General features: G+C 38.9%; 2 protein-coding genes across 2 annotated transcripts in view; one reads left to right on the plus strand and one right to left on the minus strand.

The window, feature by feature from the left end:
* Positions 1-21,843, minus strand: part of MCM9 (minichromosome maintenance 9 homologous recombination repair factor) — a 43,255-nt gene extending 21,412 nt beyond the window's left edge. The window contains 13 exon segments of the mRNA XM_032215079.1: positions 10,672-10,791; positions 12,986-13,032; positions 13,034-13,109; positions 14,704-14,754; positions 14,757-14,810; positions 14,813-14,884; positions 14,887-14,901; positions 16,185-16,266; positions 17,733-18,049; positions 19,487-19,618; positions 19,621-19,662; positions 19,665-19,802; positions 21,768-21,843. Of these exon segments, the coding sequence (XP_032070970.1) occupies positions 10,672-10,791; positions 12,986-13,032; positions 13,034-13,109; positions 14,704-14,754; positions 14,757-14,810; positions 14,813-14,884; positions 14,887-14,901; positions 16,185-16,266; positions 17,733-18,049; positions 19,487-19,618; positions 19,621-19,662; positions 19,665-19,797 (1,141 nt within the window). The 5' untranslated portion in view covers positions 19,798-19,802; positions 21,768-21,843.
* On the plus strand, positions 161-6,410 carry ASF1A (anti-silencing function 1A histone chaperone). Its single transcript, XM_032215081.1, has 4 exons — positions 161-614; positions 1,568-1,683; positions 3,824-4,000; positions 6,010-6,410. The coding sequence occupies exons 1-4, from the start codon at positions 506-508 to the stop codon at positions 6,220-6,222; spliced, it is 615 nt and encodes a 204-aa protein (XP_032070972.1). The 5' UTR covers positions 161-505; the 3' UTR covers positions 6,223-6,410.
* Positions 21,844-21,862: the final 19 nt, after the last annotated feature.

Below are 21,862 nucleotides of genomic sequence, written 5' to 3' on the forward strand. Positions count from 1 at the left end.
CTTCCCTCCAGCGAAGTCCCGCGGGCGCTTCTTTGGCGAAAGCCGGCGCCGAGCCCGGCAGGTGGAGCGCCAGCGAAGCTTCGGCATCCCGCTCCAGTCACGGAGCCCTTCTTGCTCTCTCAGGGAAACCTCGGCAGCGGGAGGAGGGTCACGGCTCCGCCCGTAGCCAATCCGGGCCGCGCTGCCAGTTAACCGAGGAGAATGGGCTGGAGTTTGGTGGAGTAGCAAAAGCTGCAAAACAGCGCGGAGCGCTCTCGGGGTGGAGGGAAAAAAAGGAAGAGAATAGAAGCGAGCGCCCGCCCGATGCCTCCACCAAAGGCGGCGGGAGCAGAAGGGAGGGCCAGCGGCGAAGTTTCCTAACTCCATCCCTCCATCCCTGGCCAGCATCCGTCCTCCCGCGCAAGGCGAGCTCCCTTGCACTTTCCCAGGCGGCAGGAGGGACGCGCTCCGACTATTGTTCGCGGGTCCTTTTTCCCCGCGCTTCCTCTCCCCTTCCCCGCCCAACATGGCAAAGGTTCAGGTGAACAACGTCGTGGTGCTGGACAACCCTTCGCCTTTCTACAACCCCTTCCAATTCGAAATCACCTTCGAGTGCATAGAGGACCTCTCCGAAGGTGAGTCCCCGCCGAGCCACCCACCCCTTTTTTTCGGGCTCCCAGGCTTAAAACTTTGCAAAAGGCCTCGGCTGCGGGAGCGTCTTTCCTCGGGAGTGGGGGAAGCGTTCCGCCGGGCGGGCTGCCTGGAGGAAGCGAGCCGGAGGCGCTAGGTTTTCCCGCACTGCAGGCCGCGCGGCTCGGGACCAGGACGAGCGCCCGGGAGGAAAAAGGGAAGCCGCAAGTTGCAGGGAAGTTGCTCGGGTGCTGGGAGCAGCCATGTTGCCGCTTACGCGAGAGGGGGGGCTTTTAAAGTGCCCGCCCAAGCAGGACCCGCCGAGCCGGGAAAGGGGCACCGAGGCAGGGCAAGGCTCCCGCCAGCGTTGGCCTAGCTTGGGTGGGCTTGGATGCCCCCCGAGCGCGGTTTGCTGTTCTCTCCAGGGACTCGCGGTTGCAAAGCGTGGAAAGTACTGGCAGGAGTAACCGTGGCGCTGCTTTGCCTCCGTTAAGCTCCTCTTTCGGAAGAGCGCTTCGGTTACGGTCCTTTTTCAGGTCGGGAGTTAGGCAGTTTTCCGCTCCCCTCGGTGGCGAAATAAAACTACCCAGACAATTCAACCCTTGCAAACTGGGACTTAATTGGCGGGCAAAGAGACCCTTGTCTTCTCTTCCCCTTTGGACGGAGGCGATGTATTGGAGAATTGGTGCTGTAATTTGAAATTGAAATTGAAAGTTCAATTACCCACCCCACCCAACAATTTTCAGCAAGTGCCACTGATGTCAGCATTAGGTTGTAAAGGTTTGATTTGATCGAAGTTAAGTTTAAAGATAGGATTTCTTATTTTTGTTTTTCAAGTGTAGAGTTCAAAGAGATGGGTGGTTTGGAAGGGGTTTTGTACTACTGTTGTGGGAGAAGGGGGCTTTTAATAAAACCTAAATGTTGAATGTTTCATTTAAAGTCTTTTCTCCAAATGTAGATTTGGAATGGAAAATCATTTATGTGGGCTCAGCAGAAAGTGAGGAATACGATCAAGTTTTAGATTCAGTTTTAGTAGGCCCTGTTCCTGCAGGAAGACACATGTTTGTATTTCAGGTAAGTCAGTTCTTAAAATGCCGCACAACAGTTTGCTCCTCTAAATTATTTGGGGGTAAATAGGAGGCAGGAATATTTCTTACATTTACTGAGTTTACACATATATCATGGTAAAAATATAATAGAAATAATTTTTCATGATCAAATGTCACCAATTCATTGGTTAAATGGAACTGAAATTTAGAGCTGCCATTTATTTAAAACAGTTTCCGCCAATGCTAGATAACCATCTTTACCTGACATCTAATTTAAATCATATATATGCCTGTGAACAATAAGTGACCAAAGGAAAAGTAATTGCTAAGGAACAGAAGAGTCCATAAGTGGAGTAGAATCAATCTGGGGAGGAAATTTCCTGATAGTTAAAACAATCAGTGGAACAACTTGTCCCCAGAAGTTATGAGGGCAGCAATACTGGAGGTTTTTAAGAACAGTTTGAATAATCATTTGTCTGAAATAGTATAGAATATCCTGATTGAGTAGGAGGTTGGCCTAGAAGACCTCCAAGGTTCCATCCAACTCTTATCTGTTAAATATTTCTATTCTGTTAAGATAACCCTCTTATTTGATCTCTAGAAGTAGAAGAATGGTAAATCTCTCAAAATGGGTTATTCTGTTAAAAACATTTTTCCCCACAACTATGGTGGGTAAAGCTAAGCCTCCCACTTGTTTTTCCTTGCTCTGACTTTAAGTGAACCACTTTGTTTATTGAACATGAGAGGCAGGAGAAGAGATAGTTGCAAAAGCAGCTACGATATCAGTGGATCACAAACGAATCTGGGCCGCTTAAGTTTTCTACAATTGTCCAGCACCATGGCTAGTGCCAGACAGGACAAAATTTTACTCATTAAGATACTATTAAAAGGGGCTGCTCTTAATAGGAACTAGTTTGCTGCTAGAATAGATAATGAAGGCTTCTTGGTATATTTCTAAGTTCTGCAGCTTCCTATTACTGGAAATCAACTTTCAGAAATACTAAATACAATAATTATTTAATGCATTAAGTCCCTGAGTTAGTTGATTCCACTTTTGACAAAATTTTTGATTGGCTCTTATTTTTTACCGGTAGTTTCTCAATATTATTAGTTATCATTGGTTATTAACTGGTTATCTAGAACCAAAAATGGGGAGTACAGTTAGTTAAAGTACTATGAGCATCTAATTTTATCTTGTAGTGATTTGGTTTAACTTGTTTGTTGAACAAATTGTATTACTTGCTATCTTCCTAATGTATAACTAAAAAAAACACATTGCAAAATCAGTTAAATACACATAACTGATATATTTAAAAAAAATGAATCCCAAAATGCTTCTATCACCATCCTTCATGTTGCTTTACTGCGCGTTGCCAATAAAAATAGATTTTTTCTTGTATGATTTTGTCTAAAACTCTGTGAATGTACATTTCTATCAATTAGCAGAAATTGGAGGCAATTTGAAATGCAGTGTATTTGCTCTTGAAGAAATTATATTTTGTAAGCAAAAGGAAACTTCTTTTAAATGTACTTTTATAAAGAGGTGAATGAGAATGAGTTTCCATGTAAAAATGCATGTTATATAGTATTTATCTCTTTTTGAGTGGGAGGAAATTGGAAGTCAGGGATATTTCTAAACTTCAACATAAAGTGATCAGGTTCATTCCAGATAAATACTTTGTGTGAAGTGAAGAGGGAATGATGTTTTAAAATTTACATGGCATTCGTCAGTTTATATTAGCTAGACGTTAAACTTTATAATTTTAAAACTAACACTGTAAACCATAGTTGTTATGGAACCTGTTTATAATATACTTTCGTTGTATGTCTGAAGTCTGGAAAACATTTTGAGATGTATCACTTCAAATATGTGTATGTGTGTGTGTGTATGAATATGAAGTTTAGTTGGAGTTCATCTAATCTTTAGAAGTTGCCTTTTGAGATAAGGGATTAAGGTAGGTAACTTCTTAATTAAATGGTCTGGTTAATGACATGTATAGTGACTTGGTGGTGGTATTCAAAAATTCTAAGGTAAAAGGCTAGTAATACACTTAAGTCTTCTAAAAATTAACTGGTCTGATCCCAGGAAATGAAATAATGATAGCATTTGAAATCTAAGTTATGTAACTTGATTAATCCTGTTCTCTTTTATTTTTTTACTATAGGCAGATGCTCCTAATCCAGGACTTATTCCTGATGCAGATGCTGTAGGTGTAACTGTTGTCTTAATCACCTGCACTTACAGAGGCCAAGAATTTATCAGAGTTGGGTATTATGTAAACAATGAATATACTGAAACAGAATTGAGGGAAAACCCTCCAGTAAAGCCAGACTTTTCTAAGGTAGGATATTATATACTGTGTAAATCCATCCAAATGTCCATTTTTTAAAACTACAATAAACTAAAATAGAATTGGTTAATCAACATTGCTTAAAAGTAAGCAACAGTTAATAGGGAAAAATTAAGCAGCTTTTAGTCATTTATTAGTGATAATGTTGCATTTTGTACCTCTGGGGCCATTTCTTCCTCCAGGATGAGCTGAGGGAATGTTGGTAGACCAGTGAGGATAGGCCCTCCCCCAAAATTTGGCCTTTGTCCCTTACATTATATTGTGATTAAAAAAAGAAAAGAACTACTTGAGAAAAGTGTTCCTCCAAACTAGAAACTTACAAACTGTTCTGGGCACTGAGCATTCAAAGCATTCATTCAGTGAGTATCAGCACTCCGGGCTTGGACCCAGGGCCAGCAGGGAAAAGGCAGGCTGGTGGTGTACATCTGTCAAAGGTGGGTGAGGGTCTGGTATGCTGGTAGGGGCTGAGATTAAGAGTCTAAATCCATTTGCCACAAATCCATCCTGGTTGGTTTAGAGTACAAGCGCCCATAACAGGGAAGGTGCATTGGTGCAGAGTAATTGAAAGAGAACATAAAGGGAACAAAGCTGTTGCACAGCTAGAAGATGAAGAGAGAGGAACAAAAGGCACTAGCCTTCTTCTACCTGCTCTTTAAAACTCTTCCAGATTTGTTTTAGGGGAAACCCAAACCACCCTTCGGGTTTCCTGCAAGTAGACCTATGTCGCCTCTACTGTATTTATTCTGTGTGTGGAAGAAAGCATTGTTGTTTTTTGCTATATGAACTTGTACCCTAAACGAACAAGGATGGATTTGTGGCAAATGGAGTTTAAATCTTAATTCTATTCACAAATGACAAACTTGAGCATATATCTCAGAAAAATCTCATTACTTCATCTTTAGTGTATAGGCCTCACGAAATTACCATAACAATTTTAATAATGTCTCAAAGTTATGATAAAGTTAAATGTGAGCTAGACGTAAAGGCCTAGAACATAAATCAACTTGAGTTAGTCTAGGAATGCGTGTAACTATCCATATGTTCTTTTGTAGAGTAACATGCCCTTAGCCTAGTGACAGATGCTGCTTATTAACAATTTGTAGCAGAAAGCATGATGATGGAGCAGGTTCTAAGCCTGGCCGTATCATTTCTGGGTAGGCTTAAAGGGGCTTCATTTTGGGAGGATTTTTTAAATTCTTCACTGCAGGCCGGTCATAAAAATTTCCTCCTTTTGCCTAGACTTTGCTGTAAATTTAGTATTTCACTTTGCCGAACAGAAATATCCTAACTCTTAAGTTACCCTTATTGAAAAGAAGAGTGTATTGGATGTACTATTTGGTATTATACAATGTAATATCTACAGGTAATCCTCCCTTAACAACCACTAGTTTAGCAATTGTTTGAACTTACAGTCGCATCAAACACATAGTACTTATGACCAGTCCTTCAAGTTCTGGTCATTGCAAGGACTCCAAGGCCTTGTGATCCCAACGTCTCATGATCGTTGTTAGTGGCCTTCTTTGCAAGCTTCCTACAAGCAGTGTAAATGGGGAAGCTTGCAAGAGGCCCCCAAATGGAGATTATGTGACATTCTCACTTAACTACCCATTGTGTTCATAAAGTTATTTCATCATTAATTGAACTGATACAGGGAGTGTGAATTCCTACTGGGAAAAAATGTTAACCTGTTTATTTTTGTAGATATGAATCACAAATTTAACCTTCAGTGAAAACATAAGGGGAAGTGGGGCAGGGACGACACGACAGTTGGCTTTGTTTTTAGAGCAAAACAGGTTTGTTTCTCTGCTACCCACATTTGCACCAATTGATTGCTGTCTTGTTGAAGAGCATAAGCCTGTTTTGAATAGTCTGCCTTTTGATGTTTAAACAGCTATATTATTTTTATCAACCTTGACCTTTCTCTTTCCTGGTTTATTGTGCACATTATCTAATATAAAAGAAAGTCTGCATCTTCTAAAACATTCATCTCTGTTTTCTAGCTCCAGAGGAATATTTTGGCATCTAATCCCAGAGTCACAAGATTCCATATTAATTGGGAGGACAACACTGAAAAACTGACAGATGCTGAGAGCAGTAACCCAAACCTCCAGTCACTTCTTTCTACAGATGCCCTGCCTTCAGCCTCAAAAGGGTGGCCAACATCTGAAAACTCTTTAAATGTCATGTTGGAATCTCATATGGACTGCATGTGACCTTCTGCGCTATGTTATATGTTGAGCTCTAAACACACACAGTACACAGAACACAACCATCACGGAAACTTTTTCTTTGGAATTACATATTAAACAAATGTGAAAATTGCTTAAAGAACACACACCCTGTAGAAAGTTTATAAGGAAAAGTATTTGAGTGGATGTATAAATAAAACTATTTTTAAGTAGCTGCCTGAGGTTTTTTTTTAAATCTAGTGTTAGATATCAATAAAGATATGTAAACTAGGCATAGGCAGGGATGATAACGTTTACATGTTTTTAGTTGTAAATTATAGGTGGGCTTTAGTGAAGCCTATATAAGCTTAGCTTGAATGCAATGGTCTTTTTATGCTTTAGAAGCTTTGAATGTGAATTTTTGCATAGTGGGCAGAGCTGGCCCAAACAAAAGGTGACAGCTACCTGCAAACTGCAGATATTAATTTTAAGATTCATATGAGACCAGTCTAATGCAACTTAATATCACTCTTATCAGTGACAACAGTGTTATATGCAGGCTGTCAAAGGGGCCTTGGGTGGGGAGATACCATTGCACTCTTGTCAGATTATGATGGTCACAGCAAGTAAAAGTAAAGAATGTGACCAATGACTAAAACTTCAAAGACTCTCAAGCTTTAAGCTCCCAGGAAATGTTGGAAAAGGCACAGCTGCTACTGGGATTGTATAGTATCTCAAACCAAAAATAGAGGATTTTAATAGCATTGGCTGGTCAAGGTACTCCAGACTTTTTTCCCTGATGAGGTGACAAATACTGTTACAGGAATTTGTGATTTAAGAAACACAAGTCCCAAATCTTTATAAGTACAGTACAATTATCCACAAGGACATTGTTCTTTAACTTGTAACTATTGGCCTCTTCTCTCATTCTAAGCAGCTAAACTTAGTGCATTAGATTTAAATGTCAAGCTTTGTTGTTGGCTCTTGGATGAAAGATTTACATATAGTTGGTAGAATGTAGGACTTGCAAAGAATAAAGATGTGAACATGATCAGTGCGACTCCTCTAGATGATGCCATTCATATTTAAGAGTATATTTGTGTTACGAATCTATATCGGTAAATTATTATTACATTATTTGGTTGAAACTATTGGTTAGTAATATGGGCACACCAAAATTGTCCATGTCTGGCTGTGTGTATGTATGTGTGTTTGCGCACACACCTGCTTTTTAAATCCTGGTAACTGCCTGGACTTGGAGATTTTTTGGTAAGGCTTCAGAAATGGCTTATCATTGTCTTATGTCCTCAAGAGTTGAAAGTGGCTGGGCCAAGGTCATGTTGGATTAGAACGCCTGGACTCCCAGTTTTCAGTCTGGTGCCTTAACCACTAGACCAAGCTGCCCCTCTTGGCTAATCTTAGAACGCTCCTATTCCTTGAAAAGTTCCCTTCCCTGAAGATAGAAGTGCTAAAATTACTATGGCCTGAAATTTTGTCTTATGTGGAATCTCTACACAAGAACAGACGTGAGTCTGGAGATGGCCAGATTTCTGGTCTGGGACTCAACTTTCTGTTCTTTTTAGCTTTTTTTTGTTATTTAATATTCCAACAAAGGTTGCAAGGCATGTCATATGTTTTCCAGGTGAAAACCTAAGAGGCGACAAGGCCAAAGGAAAGTTAAGATTCAAAATGGCTACATTTGATATGAATTGTTGTATCTGAAGCTCAGGATTCAGTATCACTGGGTCTGCCATACATCTCATGATTTTCCATGCAGCTTACTCTGCTATAAAGTTTAGCAATGTGAAAAGGGAAGTGCCATATAGCTTATCACGCCACTATTTGAATTCAGCGAGCAACTACTAAGATTAAAATTGATATATGAAGGTGGCTGTGCAAAGTAAGATGGGAAGAAAATGAATTTTGGTTTTAATGTGGAAATAAGACTTAATGATTTAAGTAGGAATTTTAAAGACGTGAAAATGTTAGTATGTGAAACAGCATTTTCAGTACGTATATTAATTTCTTCACTGTTAAATATCTCAGAAATATCAGAAAAGTTAGCATCCCCTAGTTTCAATAAAAATGTTTAGGAAGAGGGAAGGAATTCTGAGCTGATTGTCAAGAATTAATCATTTAATAATCAGCTCAAGAATTGGTCAGTTGACATAATCAACTCTGATAATGAAGTCTAGGTTAACATCAGTTGCACAAGCTATTATTCTGCAGGGGACTTTGGTGCTTACTGAACTAGGAGCTTGCATTCCTAGATAGCCACATAGGTTTAGTCAGCTCTCCATCCTTTTAAATAACTATCTACTAAGAGGTCTGTTAGAGGACGTAGGATTTTGCATAATCTACTCCCAAAACATTCAGAAATTCAGGCAATTTCAAGAGTTTATCATTGGGAACATATCCTAAATTATAATGTCCCTTTCTGAGCCTCCATCTCAGTGATGGGTTCTGGATCTTGTTCCAACCGGTAGAGTTGGAATGGGCCTGGTGTTGTCTACATGAACGCGTGCAACACGCACATGTGTCTTACTGTTCAGCAACGCCTCCGGGACGCTCCAGCTGCTCAGTGGAGTGTCGCGCAGGTGCTGTATGTGCCATGCGCATGCGCAGAAGACTTTAAAGACAGGTAAGGAGCAAGGGCGGGCAGGCACTCTGGAGCACCATACCAGAACAGTACCCGGTATTCTGGGCAGGCTCCGATACGCCCATACTGGGGCGTACCACCTGCAACCCACCACTGCTCCATCTCATCTTCAAGTACCAGGATTTTCCTTTCTTTTTGGCACCAAGGGAGAATTTTAACATAAGGGTCTTAGAATTACACACCTGACTTTTGATGCATTTATCCATATCTTTTAAGATTATGGTTTGGGTACAAAGACCCTTGTCTGCTAGGCAACCAACAATTTCTGTATTGAACTTCACTTCACCTTCATTCTTTGTTGTTTGACTATATGAAGACCATATCCATCCCTCTAAAGGAAAATGGAAAAAACAATGGAGCTTAGCAGTTTTCTGTTCACATGTCAGCTATTAGAAATTACCAAGTGAGACTAACTTTCAAAAGAAAAATCCCACCATTTACCCCCATTATCCCTAGATTGTTCTTCCCCAAACCAAAATCTTCAACTTGGGTGAACTTCAACTCTGTTTTTTAGTGGGAATTCCTAGGAGCAGTCAGTGGAAAAGAAGCTCTGCATGTAGTTTCCAAACTTTGACAGATTATTTGATGATGCTTATAAAATCCATTGGGAAGGCTACCACCTCCTAAGTAAAACTATTGATTTATAATGAATCTGATCAGCACATACTCTTAATTCTTTCTGAGCAGCAGTGCATTTCCAGTGTCTCCTAATCTCTGCTGCCTGAATCCACCCAACCCCCCTCTTTACTTTGGAGAATTTTGCCTTGGATATATCTATCCATTATTCTGCCCGTGAGGGCTGCAGAGGCAGGATGATGATACTTTGATATGTTTCTCCCACTGTTCTTGTATTTGGGTTTTTTAAATATATTAAGATGTGTGAACACATTTATCAGAGAAAAACTCTGCCATTGTTAACTCAGGGTTGGTGAACTGGAAAATTGAAGGCACTACAAAAAAGAGGCTAAAGTACATGAGTTGCTCTCTCTTGTTTAGAAATGAAAGTTCTCTTCCTGAGCTACCAAATAGTGCTATAATGATTATGCACAGAATCACTCCTTAATTACAAGCTAACTTGAAGATGCATTATTGGACTGGGCACATCTGTCACACATTACAATTCAAATATAATTCAAGGAGCATCCTTTGTCATCTGCCTCCCCAAACATAAATCACTGAAATAGGAACAGTTTTCTTCTGCATGGGGGAAAAAATCTGCCTAGAGCTGCACTTTTGCCTGCCATCAGCACCAGCTTCTTTCTCTATCATAGCATTTGCAGCCAACCGTGGAACAAGAGATGACATATTAGATCACAGGAATATCTGGGCTTGCTGAATGTGGAGGAAGCTAGGCAAGGGTTTTGGAGATCTAGCAACATCATCTGGGTGATGGTAAAAAAGAGGGAAGTTATGAAGCACCGGTGGGGGCATGAACCATAGCAGGAAGAAATGTGATCAGGGACAACTGTGATTGTCAACAGTAAGACAAGCAGATTGCCTGTACTAGTCTGTGAAAGGCTACATATTAGTGGAGAATTTGGGAAATTTGGCTTTTAGCAATAGCAATAGCACTTAGACTTATATATCGCTTCACAGTGCTTTATTGCCCTCTACAAGTGATTTACTGAGTGAGTATATTGTCCCCAACAATTTGGGTCCTCATTTTACTGACCTTGGAAGGATGGAAGGCTGAGTCAACCTTGAGCCTGGTGAGATTCGATCTACCAAATTGCAGTCAGTAACCTGAAATAACCTGCATTACTTCATTCTAATCACTGCGCCACTGAGGCCCTTACCCATTTTCTAAAAATTGATACCCACGCAGCGTTATTTACCTGCACTAGTAGATCCAATTCCTGCTGTAAGTACAGATCGTGGAGTAATCTTTGCTGCATATTTCAGAAATTGAGATTTACCAGTACCGGGGTCTCCAACCAATAAAAGATGTGATTCACCTGGAGGTAGAGTAAAGATGCCCAAGTTTTCTACAGACCAAATTTTAGAGAGAATTGTATTGAAGAAATATAAAATGCAGAAATATAAGCCCACATGTAGTCTATAATTCATAGGGAAACCATGGAAGTTTATTTAGATGAATCACCTTTTCTTCTTCATGCAGATAACTACATGATCTTACTGAACACTAATACGTACATTTTTAATTTAATTAATTTAATCGTAATATGGGAAAAGGCAAATGTAAAACTGTGATTAAAATGACAGAATTGTCCATCCTTTTGATACTTTGCAAAAACATTTGCTGACAATCATTTCTAAATGGCCAGGTACAAAAACAAACAAAAGAGTTGACAAAAACATCTCTTATTCAGAAAAGAACCTTAATTTCCAAAAAGCCGTTCTGCATATTCTACACCTAAACAGAAATCAGGGGTGGGTTTCAAAATTTGTTTGAACCTACTTGGTGGGCGTGGCCTCCTTTGTGGGCGTGGCTTGCCACCATGTGACCGGATGGGAGTGGCTTGCTAATGCCGCCACCGCCGCCCGCGTAGTGCACGCGAGCCCGCAGCTTTTGCAAGGGAAGGCCTGGAGGCCTTCCCTCGCAAAAGCTAGGCCGCCGCCCCCCCTTCAGCCGCTACCGCCGCCGCCACTACCGCCCCCCCCCAGCTTCGGCCGCTTCCCTCACGAAAGCTGGGCCGCCGCCCGCACCCCCCGAAGCCTCCCGAGTCCCGCTGCTTGGGCTTTGTTGCTTACCTGAGGGGGAAGCAGCAAGCGAGGGCCGAAGGGAATTTTCAAATGGAGGTCAAGCGCGAAAAAAGCTTCGCTTCGCCTCCAGCCCGCTCACTGATTGGCTGGACTCCAGCCAATCAGTGAGCGGCAGGTGGGCTTAGTGCGGGTGGGCGAGCTGCGGATGGGCGGGGGAATGAGCAAGTGAGCTGCGACGCACCGGCAAAAGGCGCTTTGCAGCAACGGGCCAGGACCGGTACCGGTATTCCCGGAAGTTAATTACTTCCGGGTTCACCGACGAACCGGTTCGTGCGAACCGGTGCGAACCGGGAGGAACCCACCCCTGACAGAAATGATACCATTATTTCAAAGATAAGTTTTTAAATTTAAATTTATGTTTATAGACATATTAACAAAACCCTTTGAGAATCAAGAGGCAGATAATGTACCTTCTTGTAAGCAGTAATTCAGGCATTCAATATCAAAGGAATGAAATAAAATAAAAACTGGCCGAAAGTTTATCATAACCAATTTAAACAAACACTCTAGTTTGAGATAAAAAAGCTGCTCCTTTGATTACAAATGATTGAAACTGATTAATATTTTCTCTGTTTGAATATTATTTGAATATATCGTTAATTTTAAAGTAGTAATAAAAATGTATAGCTTTACCTTTAACAGCTAAATACTCTAAAAGTATTCAAACAAGTGGGACCTTGTCCTATGGAATAGTATATTTAAAATTCAAACTATATTATGTATCTTTAGCATTATGTACAGAAGAATCCCTGTTGAGCACTTTCTTCTGTTTCAGACATTTTAACCTCTTGCATTTTTTAAAGATGTGTATCATGAGGTCATCATTCTTTTGTCAATTTAAGGGGAGAAACTTATATATTAAGATATCACAAAGGGTTTTATTTTTTCAAGATCTAAAGATATTTTGGATTTCATTATAAATGAAATTCAGACTATGGCATTAACTATGTCTAAAATATTGTTCAGATTAAACATACACAGAGACATAACAATAACAATTTTTCAACAATATGATATTTATGGCTATTAATTTTAAATGCAAAAATTTGCTTTGGGTAAAGTTAAGGTGCAATATTAAATAAGAGATGCAAATTTGGTTAGGGCAAAAAAAGGAGGGCAACATATGCATTTTGTATATATATTCATTTTATAATAAAGCATACTTTAGTTCTAGAAATTGTAAAAGATATGTATATTCCATTTTTTAAATCTTGATTCTGCCGGTATGCATTATTATTCCTATGCCTTGTCAAAACATAAAATAGAATCCTTAACTTATTTAGTTCCCCAAGAATGTACACAATGAAGAAAACTAGTCTTAAGTTTAAAAATATTTTTCAGCCCACTGTCTAACAAGGAGAGAGAGAAAGAAAAGAGTTCTATTACGGTGTGGGAATAAGAAGGAAGAGAACATTGTATACCAACCTCTAACCCGAGTGCCGGTATTATCTGTTCTCTGTACCCCTCCCGCGCACCATAGCTACAGCCAGTTTCACAAGATATAATCCAAAAATCTGAGGACACAAGCTTGCTAAAATTTCATTCCTCCCTGCAAAGAAAAGAATAATATATATATAAGGATCGAGCTCTGTGGCTTAATGGTTAACACATCTGCCTAAGATGCAATACAGCACAGGTTCGATTCCCAGTAAGGGTATGGCTAGCTGATGAGAGCTAAATACCTTGAAATAGATCTATACTAGTGTCTCCCTTTATTTATTTATCAGCACAAATACAACATACATACATACATACATACATACATACATACATACATATATATATATATATATATTATATACACACACACACACACACACACACACACACACACATATCTTTCTGTGACATACATACAATCCCATCTATTACTCTATTTATTATGCTTGGTTTAAACTGAAAAATGATCAGTAAAGTCTCTTGATTTCCAGCGATCTTGCTGATTTTTCGAACATCTATATAATTTTCAAGGCAACATTGCCACTGTTTCCTTCTACAACACTTTTTCAGTTTCTCAATCTAGACAATACTGTAATCTCGGGTGTCCCATCCAAATACTAACCATGCCTAATTCATCTTAGCATTTCTATAGATGGTTTAGAAATCACTGGAGTGTCTTTAAATTTCATTTTGACTCAGTTATAGTAAAAATAAACCTCTAGATCCAATGCTTTTTATGGATAATTTGACAGAGATAACAGTGAGAAAGTGTTTTTTTCTTTCAGTTTATTCACTGATTTATTGAATCGTTATTTCCAGATGTTTAGAATGACAACTCCCATCATTCCTAACCACATTTTACCTTAACGTGGTCTAATGAACTGGATTCCAGTGAATGGGCAGCATAGGAATTTACTAATAATGAAAAGTAGTTGAAAACACGTGGCAGATAACACATTGGGTAAAGCTTAATATTCTAAAAGGGTAGAATTAAGGATTCTAAGAAAGATTCCAGAGATTATTATTGGTCCTTAAGAGTTCTACTCCAGGTGCAGAATTGTTACATCAACAAAAGCTTCCTTTCTTCATTTAGTTGGATAATGGAATAGGTGTCTCCAGTGAAATGAACTGGAACTTCTACAACTCAACATGCAATTTAGGAAGATACATAGAATTTTAGGTGGGAGAATATATATAAAAATGTATTGATCATATATACACAAATGCCAGCATCTGTCTTCTGTTTCTTTGATTACAACTATGAAAAAGCAATAAACAAGGCTATTTGCATTCTATCTATGCTCAAGCTAGCATCTCAATTCCACAACAGCAGTACATGGTACGGCATCTTCCCCCAGTCTAAGGCATTCCAAGACTACAATTTCCATCATTCTTGGCTAGTGCAACTAATAAAGGAAGCTGCAGTTCAATGAATCTATAGCGTACTAAATTGAAGAAGGTTGCTGTTTGATGTCTCTTTATACATCAACCTAATACACATAGCAAGGTTAAAATTTAAGACTGCATGCTTTAAGCTAGTTAAAGCTAATTTAAGCCACCATTCTTTTTGTTAAAAATTACTATTCTTATCCCTTTTTCTCATAGATTTTAGAGAGTGTGGAATACAATTTGATTATAAAGGATAAAATTGGTGCATTTCAAAAGCAAGCTGTCAGTACAAATGTTTTTATTTTTTCCCAAACCTGCTAAAGGGTCATTCCTGTGTCTTTCCCAAAAATCTTTAAATTCTTTGCAACATCCTCATCAATTGTGATGCCCGTAATTTGCTCATTATTGACTTGAATATATTGGCCTTTAAAACAATCTCTACATCACAGCGGGAATCCTGGTGAAAAGGCTTCCATCTTTGCATCACTACTCCTAAACTGTAATGTCATCACCTAAGGAAGACAAAACAAACAAACACCAAGAACTGTCATAAAAATTTGGTACCCATAGTATAAAAGCTTTGCCTGTCTGTAATGTACATGTCATATTGTTTCATTGCTATTATTATAATTATACTGATGTTACAATGTGAAATGCCATTGTGTCAAGTCAAAACATCAACTCACGTAATTATTTGCATTTGGGAACATAATGGTCTCATATATCTTGCTAATCCCTATGTTAATTTAGCATATTATTGTTTATTCTAACTGGCTATAGTTTTCTAGACATTCCAGGATTCTAAAGGAATTCAAAAACTTTTTTGAATAAAAGTGCTAAGCTGTTCACCATATATGCTACTTCTCACAAAAGACAGGAATCCTTCCACAAGGATTAGAAAAAAGGCCAATATCACTCACATCTTTAAAAGGAGATAGAGAAGGAATTGAGGAAATTACAAAGCAGTTACTTTGAAACCTGTTTTGGACGAACTGAAGGAGAGTGCCTTCTCTTGTATGTATGTACCCAGACTTTACTATCTTCTGAGGAGTCTCTCCATACCAAAGGAGGTGAAGAGGATGTTTACAAGGTGGTAGCACTATTTATGCAACACTTCCCAGAGAATCCCAAATGATCCCTATGTTAGCATGCTACCATCAGCTTTTAATTATATTTGGTGATGACCAGCTTGCCTAACTTGTGTAATGTTTTTGTATTTTATTTTATTGGATATGTTTTAACACAAATTGTATTTTCTCTCTTAGGGAGTGTATGTGCTTATTGTAAATCCAGAGAGCTCTGGCTATTGGACTGTTTAAAAAATTAATTGCAGGAAAATGTTAACAAGAAAGTAAACACCTAGAAGAATCTACAATCCATTCCCCCCACCCACCCCCACATTTGCATGCAATTAAATTTTTATTTTCTTTTAAATTTTATTAAAACATAAAAATAAAGACTGTTAACGGGGAACAGTATTTTGAACACATCAGCCCAAATTCTGTGGAAAGGTGTTGGCATAGAAGAGTGTGTATTGCAATGTGTCCATTATTGACGAATAGTTTTTTTGAGACTTGGAAATTTTAAACATCAATCATCATATAATTTGAAGTTTTGATCTAAGACAATGGCATTTCATGTTATACAATCAATAAAATTGTAACAACAATGAAACAACATGACATGAACATTACTAGTAGAGAAGAACATGTTTAAAATGTTAATTTGAATTCTTCTTTAAGTATGAATGCCTAAAATGAAGTTATTTTCCAAAAGAATATGTCATAGAACTCACCAGATTTGCAACCGTCAACTAAATCATCTTCAAGGACCACCATCATAGAACGGGGAATATTTCCAACAGAAAGCCTTTGAGCCTGGACAACATAAAATGTATTTATTTTATTTGGTTTTTTTTTTTTTTTGGTATTTTATTAAAATTTATAGGCCGCCCTTTTCCCTGAGGGGACTCAGGGCGGCTTACAACCATTAGGGAGGGGGTACAATACACAATAAACGATATAAAAACAAGATAAGTAGTAAAACACAACATGCATTCTACATTCAACACTCGGGTGGGGCAAATTAAGGACTTATCCCCAGGCCTGTTGGGAGAGCCAGGTCTTGAGGGCTGCGCGGAAGGCCTGGACGGTGGTGAGGGTGCGTATCTCGACGGGGAGATTGTTCCACAGGGTCGGAGCTGCAACAGAAAAGGCTCTCCTCCCTGTAGTCGCCAGTCGACATTGACTGGCGGATGGAATTCGGAGGAGGCCCAGTCTGTGCGATCTAATCGGTCGGAGGGAGGTAATCGGCAGAAGGCGGTCTCTCAAGTACCCAGATCCACTACCATGGAGTGCTTTAAAGGTGGTCATCAGTACCCTGAAGCGCACCCGGAGATCGACAGGTAGCCAGTGCAGCTCGCGGATGGGTGTAACGTGGGCGAACCGCGGTGCGCCCACTATCACTCGCGCGGCTGCATTCTGGACTAACTGCAGTCGCCGGATGCACTTCAGGGGCAGCCCCATGTAGAGCACATTGCAGTATTCCAGCCTAGAGATCACAAGGGCTCGAGTGACTGTTGTGAGAGCCTCCCAATTCAGGTAGGGTCGTAACTGGCGGACCAGACGAACCTGGGCAAAGCCCCCCTGGTCACAGCCGACAGGGTGCTTATTGTAGATTAGCAAATACTTACAAGTTTCAAGGACTACAACTAAATTTATGTATGTTACCAGATGAGAACAACTAATTTATTATGTTACCAGATGAGAACCAGTGGCCAACTGTATTGGCTATGAGTCCAATTTTACAGAAGGTATGATAAACTAGAAATAAATAGTGATCACCCTGTGGGTATTTAGACAAGCAACTGTTTAGAAATCTGCTTTCATTTGATCTAAATTTCCATTAGAGTCTATCTTATATAAGTTTCTTCAGAATCAGATTCCAATGTTGGTCTGTGACTCTAATAAAATTGAATGATTGATTCAGAAGCAGATGCCCTTGCATTTACACTGCAATTAGAAGCATGCTTGCCCTCTGGAAGAATAACTAGAATGCAATCCTTTCACATTATACTCCTACAAATCTGCTTTAAAAGATTTGATTCTTTTAAAAGATTTAAAGTATATTTATGGGATACAAGAATAGCAAAAGGGGGACAAAAGGAACCCTAGGTCTGACTTTACACTTCCATCAGCTAAGTTCCCTATGAAACATTTTTCACATAATGGAAAAGGCAACAGTAACATGGAGAAAGGATCTTACATGGCTTCTACCATTTACCCAGTAAATCCCTCAAGAAATGTATAGCCAACCAAATCTGTGTGAATACTTTTTTTACAACCTGCTCTTGAATCTTTATCTCTTGATAGTCTTTGCATCTACTGGGAGCACAGGATGTTCCAGAGAGACAAGTGAACTTTGAGGAGGTGCAACCTTCTTTCCCAGGGCAGGTTGATGGACGACAGAAGGCATAATATTGTTCAAAGTCAGCCTTGACCACAAAGATATGCTTGCATTTATTGCACATGTAATCCCGCTCAAATTCCAGGACTTTCACTAGGCTGGTCCGAATAACAGTGCCAGTGACTGACAAGAAATGCCCTACGTCTCTAGTCTTTGGGATGTGGTCTCTCGTTAGTTCTGGGCACACAGGTAAACCTGTTGAAACAACAATCAAACAACAAAGAGAGATTATTTCATTGGCAGTTTCCACTAACTTTTAATTTTGATTTAGCAACTTGGCCTCAGGAATTCTTGGTTCGCACATTTCATCTAAGTGTGGATGGCCAAATACAGGGGACCAAGTACTTTCTTTGGATAACATGCTAAGATTTAAACGATCATTTAAAACTAAAGAGGCTGGCTACACATAGCATGCTAAGCTAAAACCAAATGAAAAAATAATGGATTTATATAATCTGTAAACTCAATATCTAATCAGATGTTGAAGAAGTTTGCTGATCGTTTTTTATGTATCCCTTATTTAAGGATATATTTGTCAAAATTTTTAGAAACCCACCTAACAATATTTTAGTGTTCCTACTCAAACTTCAACAGCAAACATTAAAGAGACTCAGCATCAGAAAGGAACTTGCTATCATATAAAAACAATAGACACAATATATAATTTTAGTGGGTTAAATCATCTAAAATTACTTCATAAAACAGATTTTTTAAAACAAAAAAATTCCATCAGAACTCCTGCTCCTTTTTGAGGCGACCTTATATTTCTATAGATTCAAATAGATTATACTCTTTAGAAGATTAAAAGGGGAATTTTGTTTCCCATATTTTCCCTGTAATATCCTTTCCCCTCTATTAATTGGCTTAAGCTATGTGACCTATTTTAAAACAGGGGTTAATCATGTCAGAGAAAAAAGATACACTGTTTCAAAGAACTACCAGCCTCTCTTGCAAAAAAAAACCCCTTCAAACAAGAATTTGGAATCTAGAAATAAAATATAAGCAGTGTGGATATTTTTTATAACTATTTGTCTGTGTGCCTTGTTTGTCTATCTGTCCGTCCATCCAATTTGTTTAACAAATTATAAGATATGAAGGTTGACTAGGAAAGTGTTGACTGTTGTGAAGGAAAGAAATTAAATCACTGAACTGAAACTGGAAAAAGAGCATGCCATCAATGGTACTGTAGATATAAAGATATAGAGATATTAAATAAAAAAGCTTGGAACTGGGGAAGTATACTGAAAATTACCACTGAAAGAAGAAAAAGAAGACAGTGTGTGTGCATCAGCGTGTGTGTGTGCAGAATTTCCATAAACTACCCCAAACCTCTTGAGAAGGACCAAGAAAAAGCATCTTGGTCCCTATTCTCAATTCTGTAGTCTAGTCAGCAGTTTTGCTCTTGGATTTGAATTCTGTAAGTCAGCCTTTTCTGGCTAAAAATTGTTCCAATTATCCTCAGCTACCAATATTAATTGGAAATTATGAAAGTTATTGTTCAAGTTTGGCATGTGCAATAAGGCTATCTTAATGAAAAGCAGAGTCCTGCTATAAAAGTATATTTACATAATCCACAGAAACTTTTTACAAAACTAACCAAGATTTTTATGTATCACAAGAAATGCAATTTACCTGATACTCTGGCATGGAGATTCTGTTTAATGATGAATTCCTGGGCTTGGGAAGCTGACTGACAAACTGTCGCAGCTGTTCTACGCAATGCATTATCAAAAATGGGAAGCACTTCATTGGGGAAGGCATTAAATATTCACCAATTTCCATGTTGGTTTCAAAAAGTGTCAATGCATCACAATAACTGGGTAATGGGCATCATCATCTTTTTCCCTTAAAATCTGCAAGACGTCATTTTGGTGATATGCCAGAATATATGATTCAAATACTTGTCCAATCAGGTTTATTTGCTCTGTAGTTAAAACCATCATGAATCCTATAATTAGAAGAGATACAAGACAATATAAACTAACTTAATTAAATTATGCTTCTAGCACATTGCATCAAACTAATTTGCTTCATAATTATGTTTCAACTCTTCCCCTGAATCCTTGCTCTCTATTTTGCTTCCTTTCTTGGATAAAACCTTTTTATTATCTCCTTGTCAGCACATTTCAATAATACTTATGTTCATACACTGTATTATGTATGTATGTGTGTGTGTGTATATATATATTATATATATATATATATATATATATAATATATATAATATATATAATATATATATGGCTTACAAATTTGACTCAGAATAGCTAACAAATGCAAAATCTGTACAAATAATAATAATCAAAGAAAACATACTATGGCAGATGAGGAGTCAACTCATTTTGGGTTCAGTTGGCATGTTAGTACTTTCAAACAATGTTTATCATGTACAGAAGAGCAGAACTTATTCGATCTCAGGGTCACAGTAAAAAAAAGCGTTCTTCTCTTTGAAAAAGGGTGCTTCCAGATTAATAGCTCCTGATGGTAACCAAGGAAAGGTTTACAGTTTATCATTCTTGCCGAATTTATTTAGATAAAAAAATAACAGAATTGGGGGAACTATGAATGAATTATTATTAAGAGCTGGATCTCCTGTAAAATTCTGTGTAGTGATGTGATTCTATAACAGAAATCTAGTCTGGAAGACCTTCAATTTTTAAAAGCTATTTTTTACATTTCTGGTTTTTAAAGCGTTGAACAGTTTCATAAGAAACAGTACAACAGAGCAGTAACTCCAGAGTAGGAAAAAAAAACATTTCTTGTTAACAGAGAAAATATATCAAAATATTGGAAACATTCCTAATTTGCAGAAAATATATATGTGAAACAGTGAACAGAAAAATTTCCTCTTACTCCTCAAGAATTAGCCAAATACAGGGTAGCTCCAACTGTTGCTTTTGGTGTGATTTCAATCGTAACTTCATAAAAAGATTCCTGAGCATTCTTATGAGCATTAAGTAGCTACAGAGCTATATTAATTATTGTATCAAGCCTTCCACAATGATCTGGCCAACAGAAGCAGAAAAACAGATTGTTAGATTAACTGCAATTTCAGATCCAGTTTTTGTTTATCTCTGTTCCCTGTTGTCTCCCTTTTCACTTCAATTTTTGGGTAATCAACCTGCAACATTTTTGTTTTTTATTAAATGTACTCATTTTAGTGCTTTATAATTACCGATCTAACCAGCTACTTATATTATGCCAGGCATATTTAAAACCAAATGAAGAGAAAACAGGTATTTTCCAGGAAATCCAGAAAAGGAGACCTACCAAACTGGTAAAAAAAATATTCTGAGAATAGTCCTGAATGCAGCAAAGTATAGAACAACTAAATAAATAAGAATTTGATGTAAACATTTAGAAAAGGTAGGGCAGCATCGTGTCTCAAAATATTTTTGCTTCTCCCCAGATTTGTATAGTTCAATCTTCAGGTGAGTGATTGAGTGAGTGTTTGTGTGTGTGTGAGAGAGTCCAAGGCTGCATTTGGCGCAAGCGAAGGTTCTTTCGCTCCAATTTAGCCTTCTGAGCTCAAAGATACTTCTCTCCCCCAACCTCTCCCCCATTCTTGCGAGATGGATAAAATAAGGACCCAGATTGCTGGGAGAAATATGCTGACTGTGTAAACCACTTAGAGAGGGCTGTAAAAGCACTGTGAAGCGGTCTACACATCTAGGTGCTACCGTTATTGTAGAAAACCCTGTTGGAGAATCAGAAGTGACGAGGGCGGGGCTGAAGGAGGGGCGGGCAAGCTCCGAGCGGCTCAATTAAGAGGCAGGCGAAGTTTGGCCCTGAAGTTTCACGCCGGCGGGCTTACCCGGGTCGGTGAAGGAGAAATAGGGGGGCCGCGCTGCAAAAGAGGAGCAGCGCGAACTCCCCGGAGCGGGACGTTTCTCCGTCACTCCACGCCACTTACCATCCGCAAGGCGAAGCTTAGGGCTGGCGGGAAAACCTTTTACCCGTCTGGCGGCAAAAACGAGCGCCAGGAACCAGCCGGCAGGAGGAGGAGAA

Source organism: Thamnophis elegans, chromosome 4 (assembly GCF_009769535.1).
Source record: "Thamnophis elegans isolate rThaEle1 chromosome 4, rThaEle1.pri, whole genome shotgun sequence".
In the NCBI taxonomy this organism is placed as follows: Eukaryota; Metazoa; Chordata; class Lepidosauria; order Squamata; family Colubridae; genus Thamnophis; species Thamnophis elegans.

Coding starts and splice junctions, on each gene's coding strand:
- ASF1A (XM_032215081.1), top strand. CDS start 506: ATGGCAAAGGTTCAGGTGAACAACGTCGTGGTGCTGGACAACCCTTCG. Junction 615..1,567: donor CATAGAGGACCTCTCCGAAG/GTGAGTCCCCGC, acceptor CTCCAAATGTAG/ATTTGGAATGGAAAATCATT. Junction 1,684..3,823: donor GACACATGTTTGTATTTCAG/GTAAGTCAGTTC, acceptor TTTTTACTATAG/GCAGATGCTCCTAATCCAGG.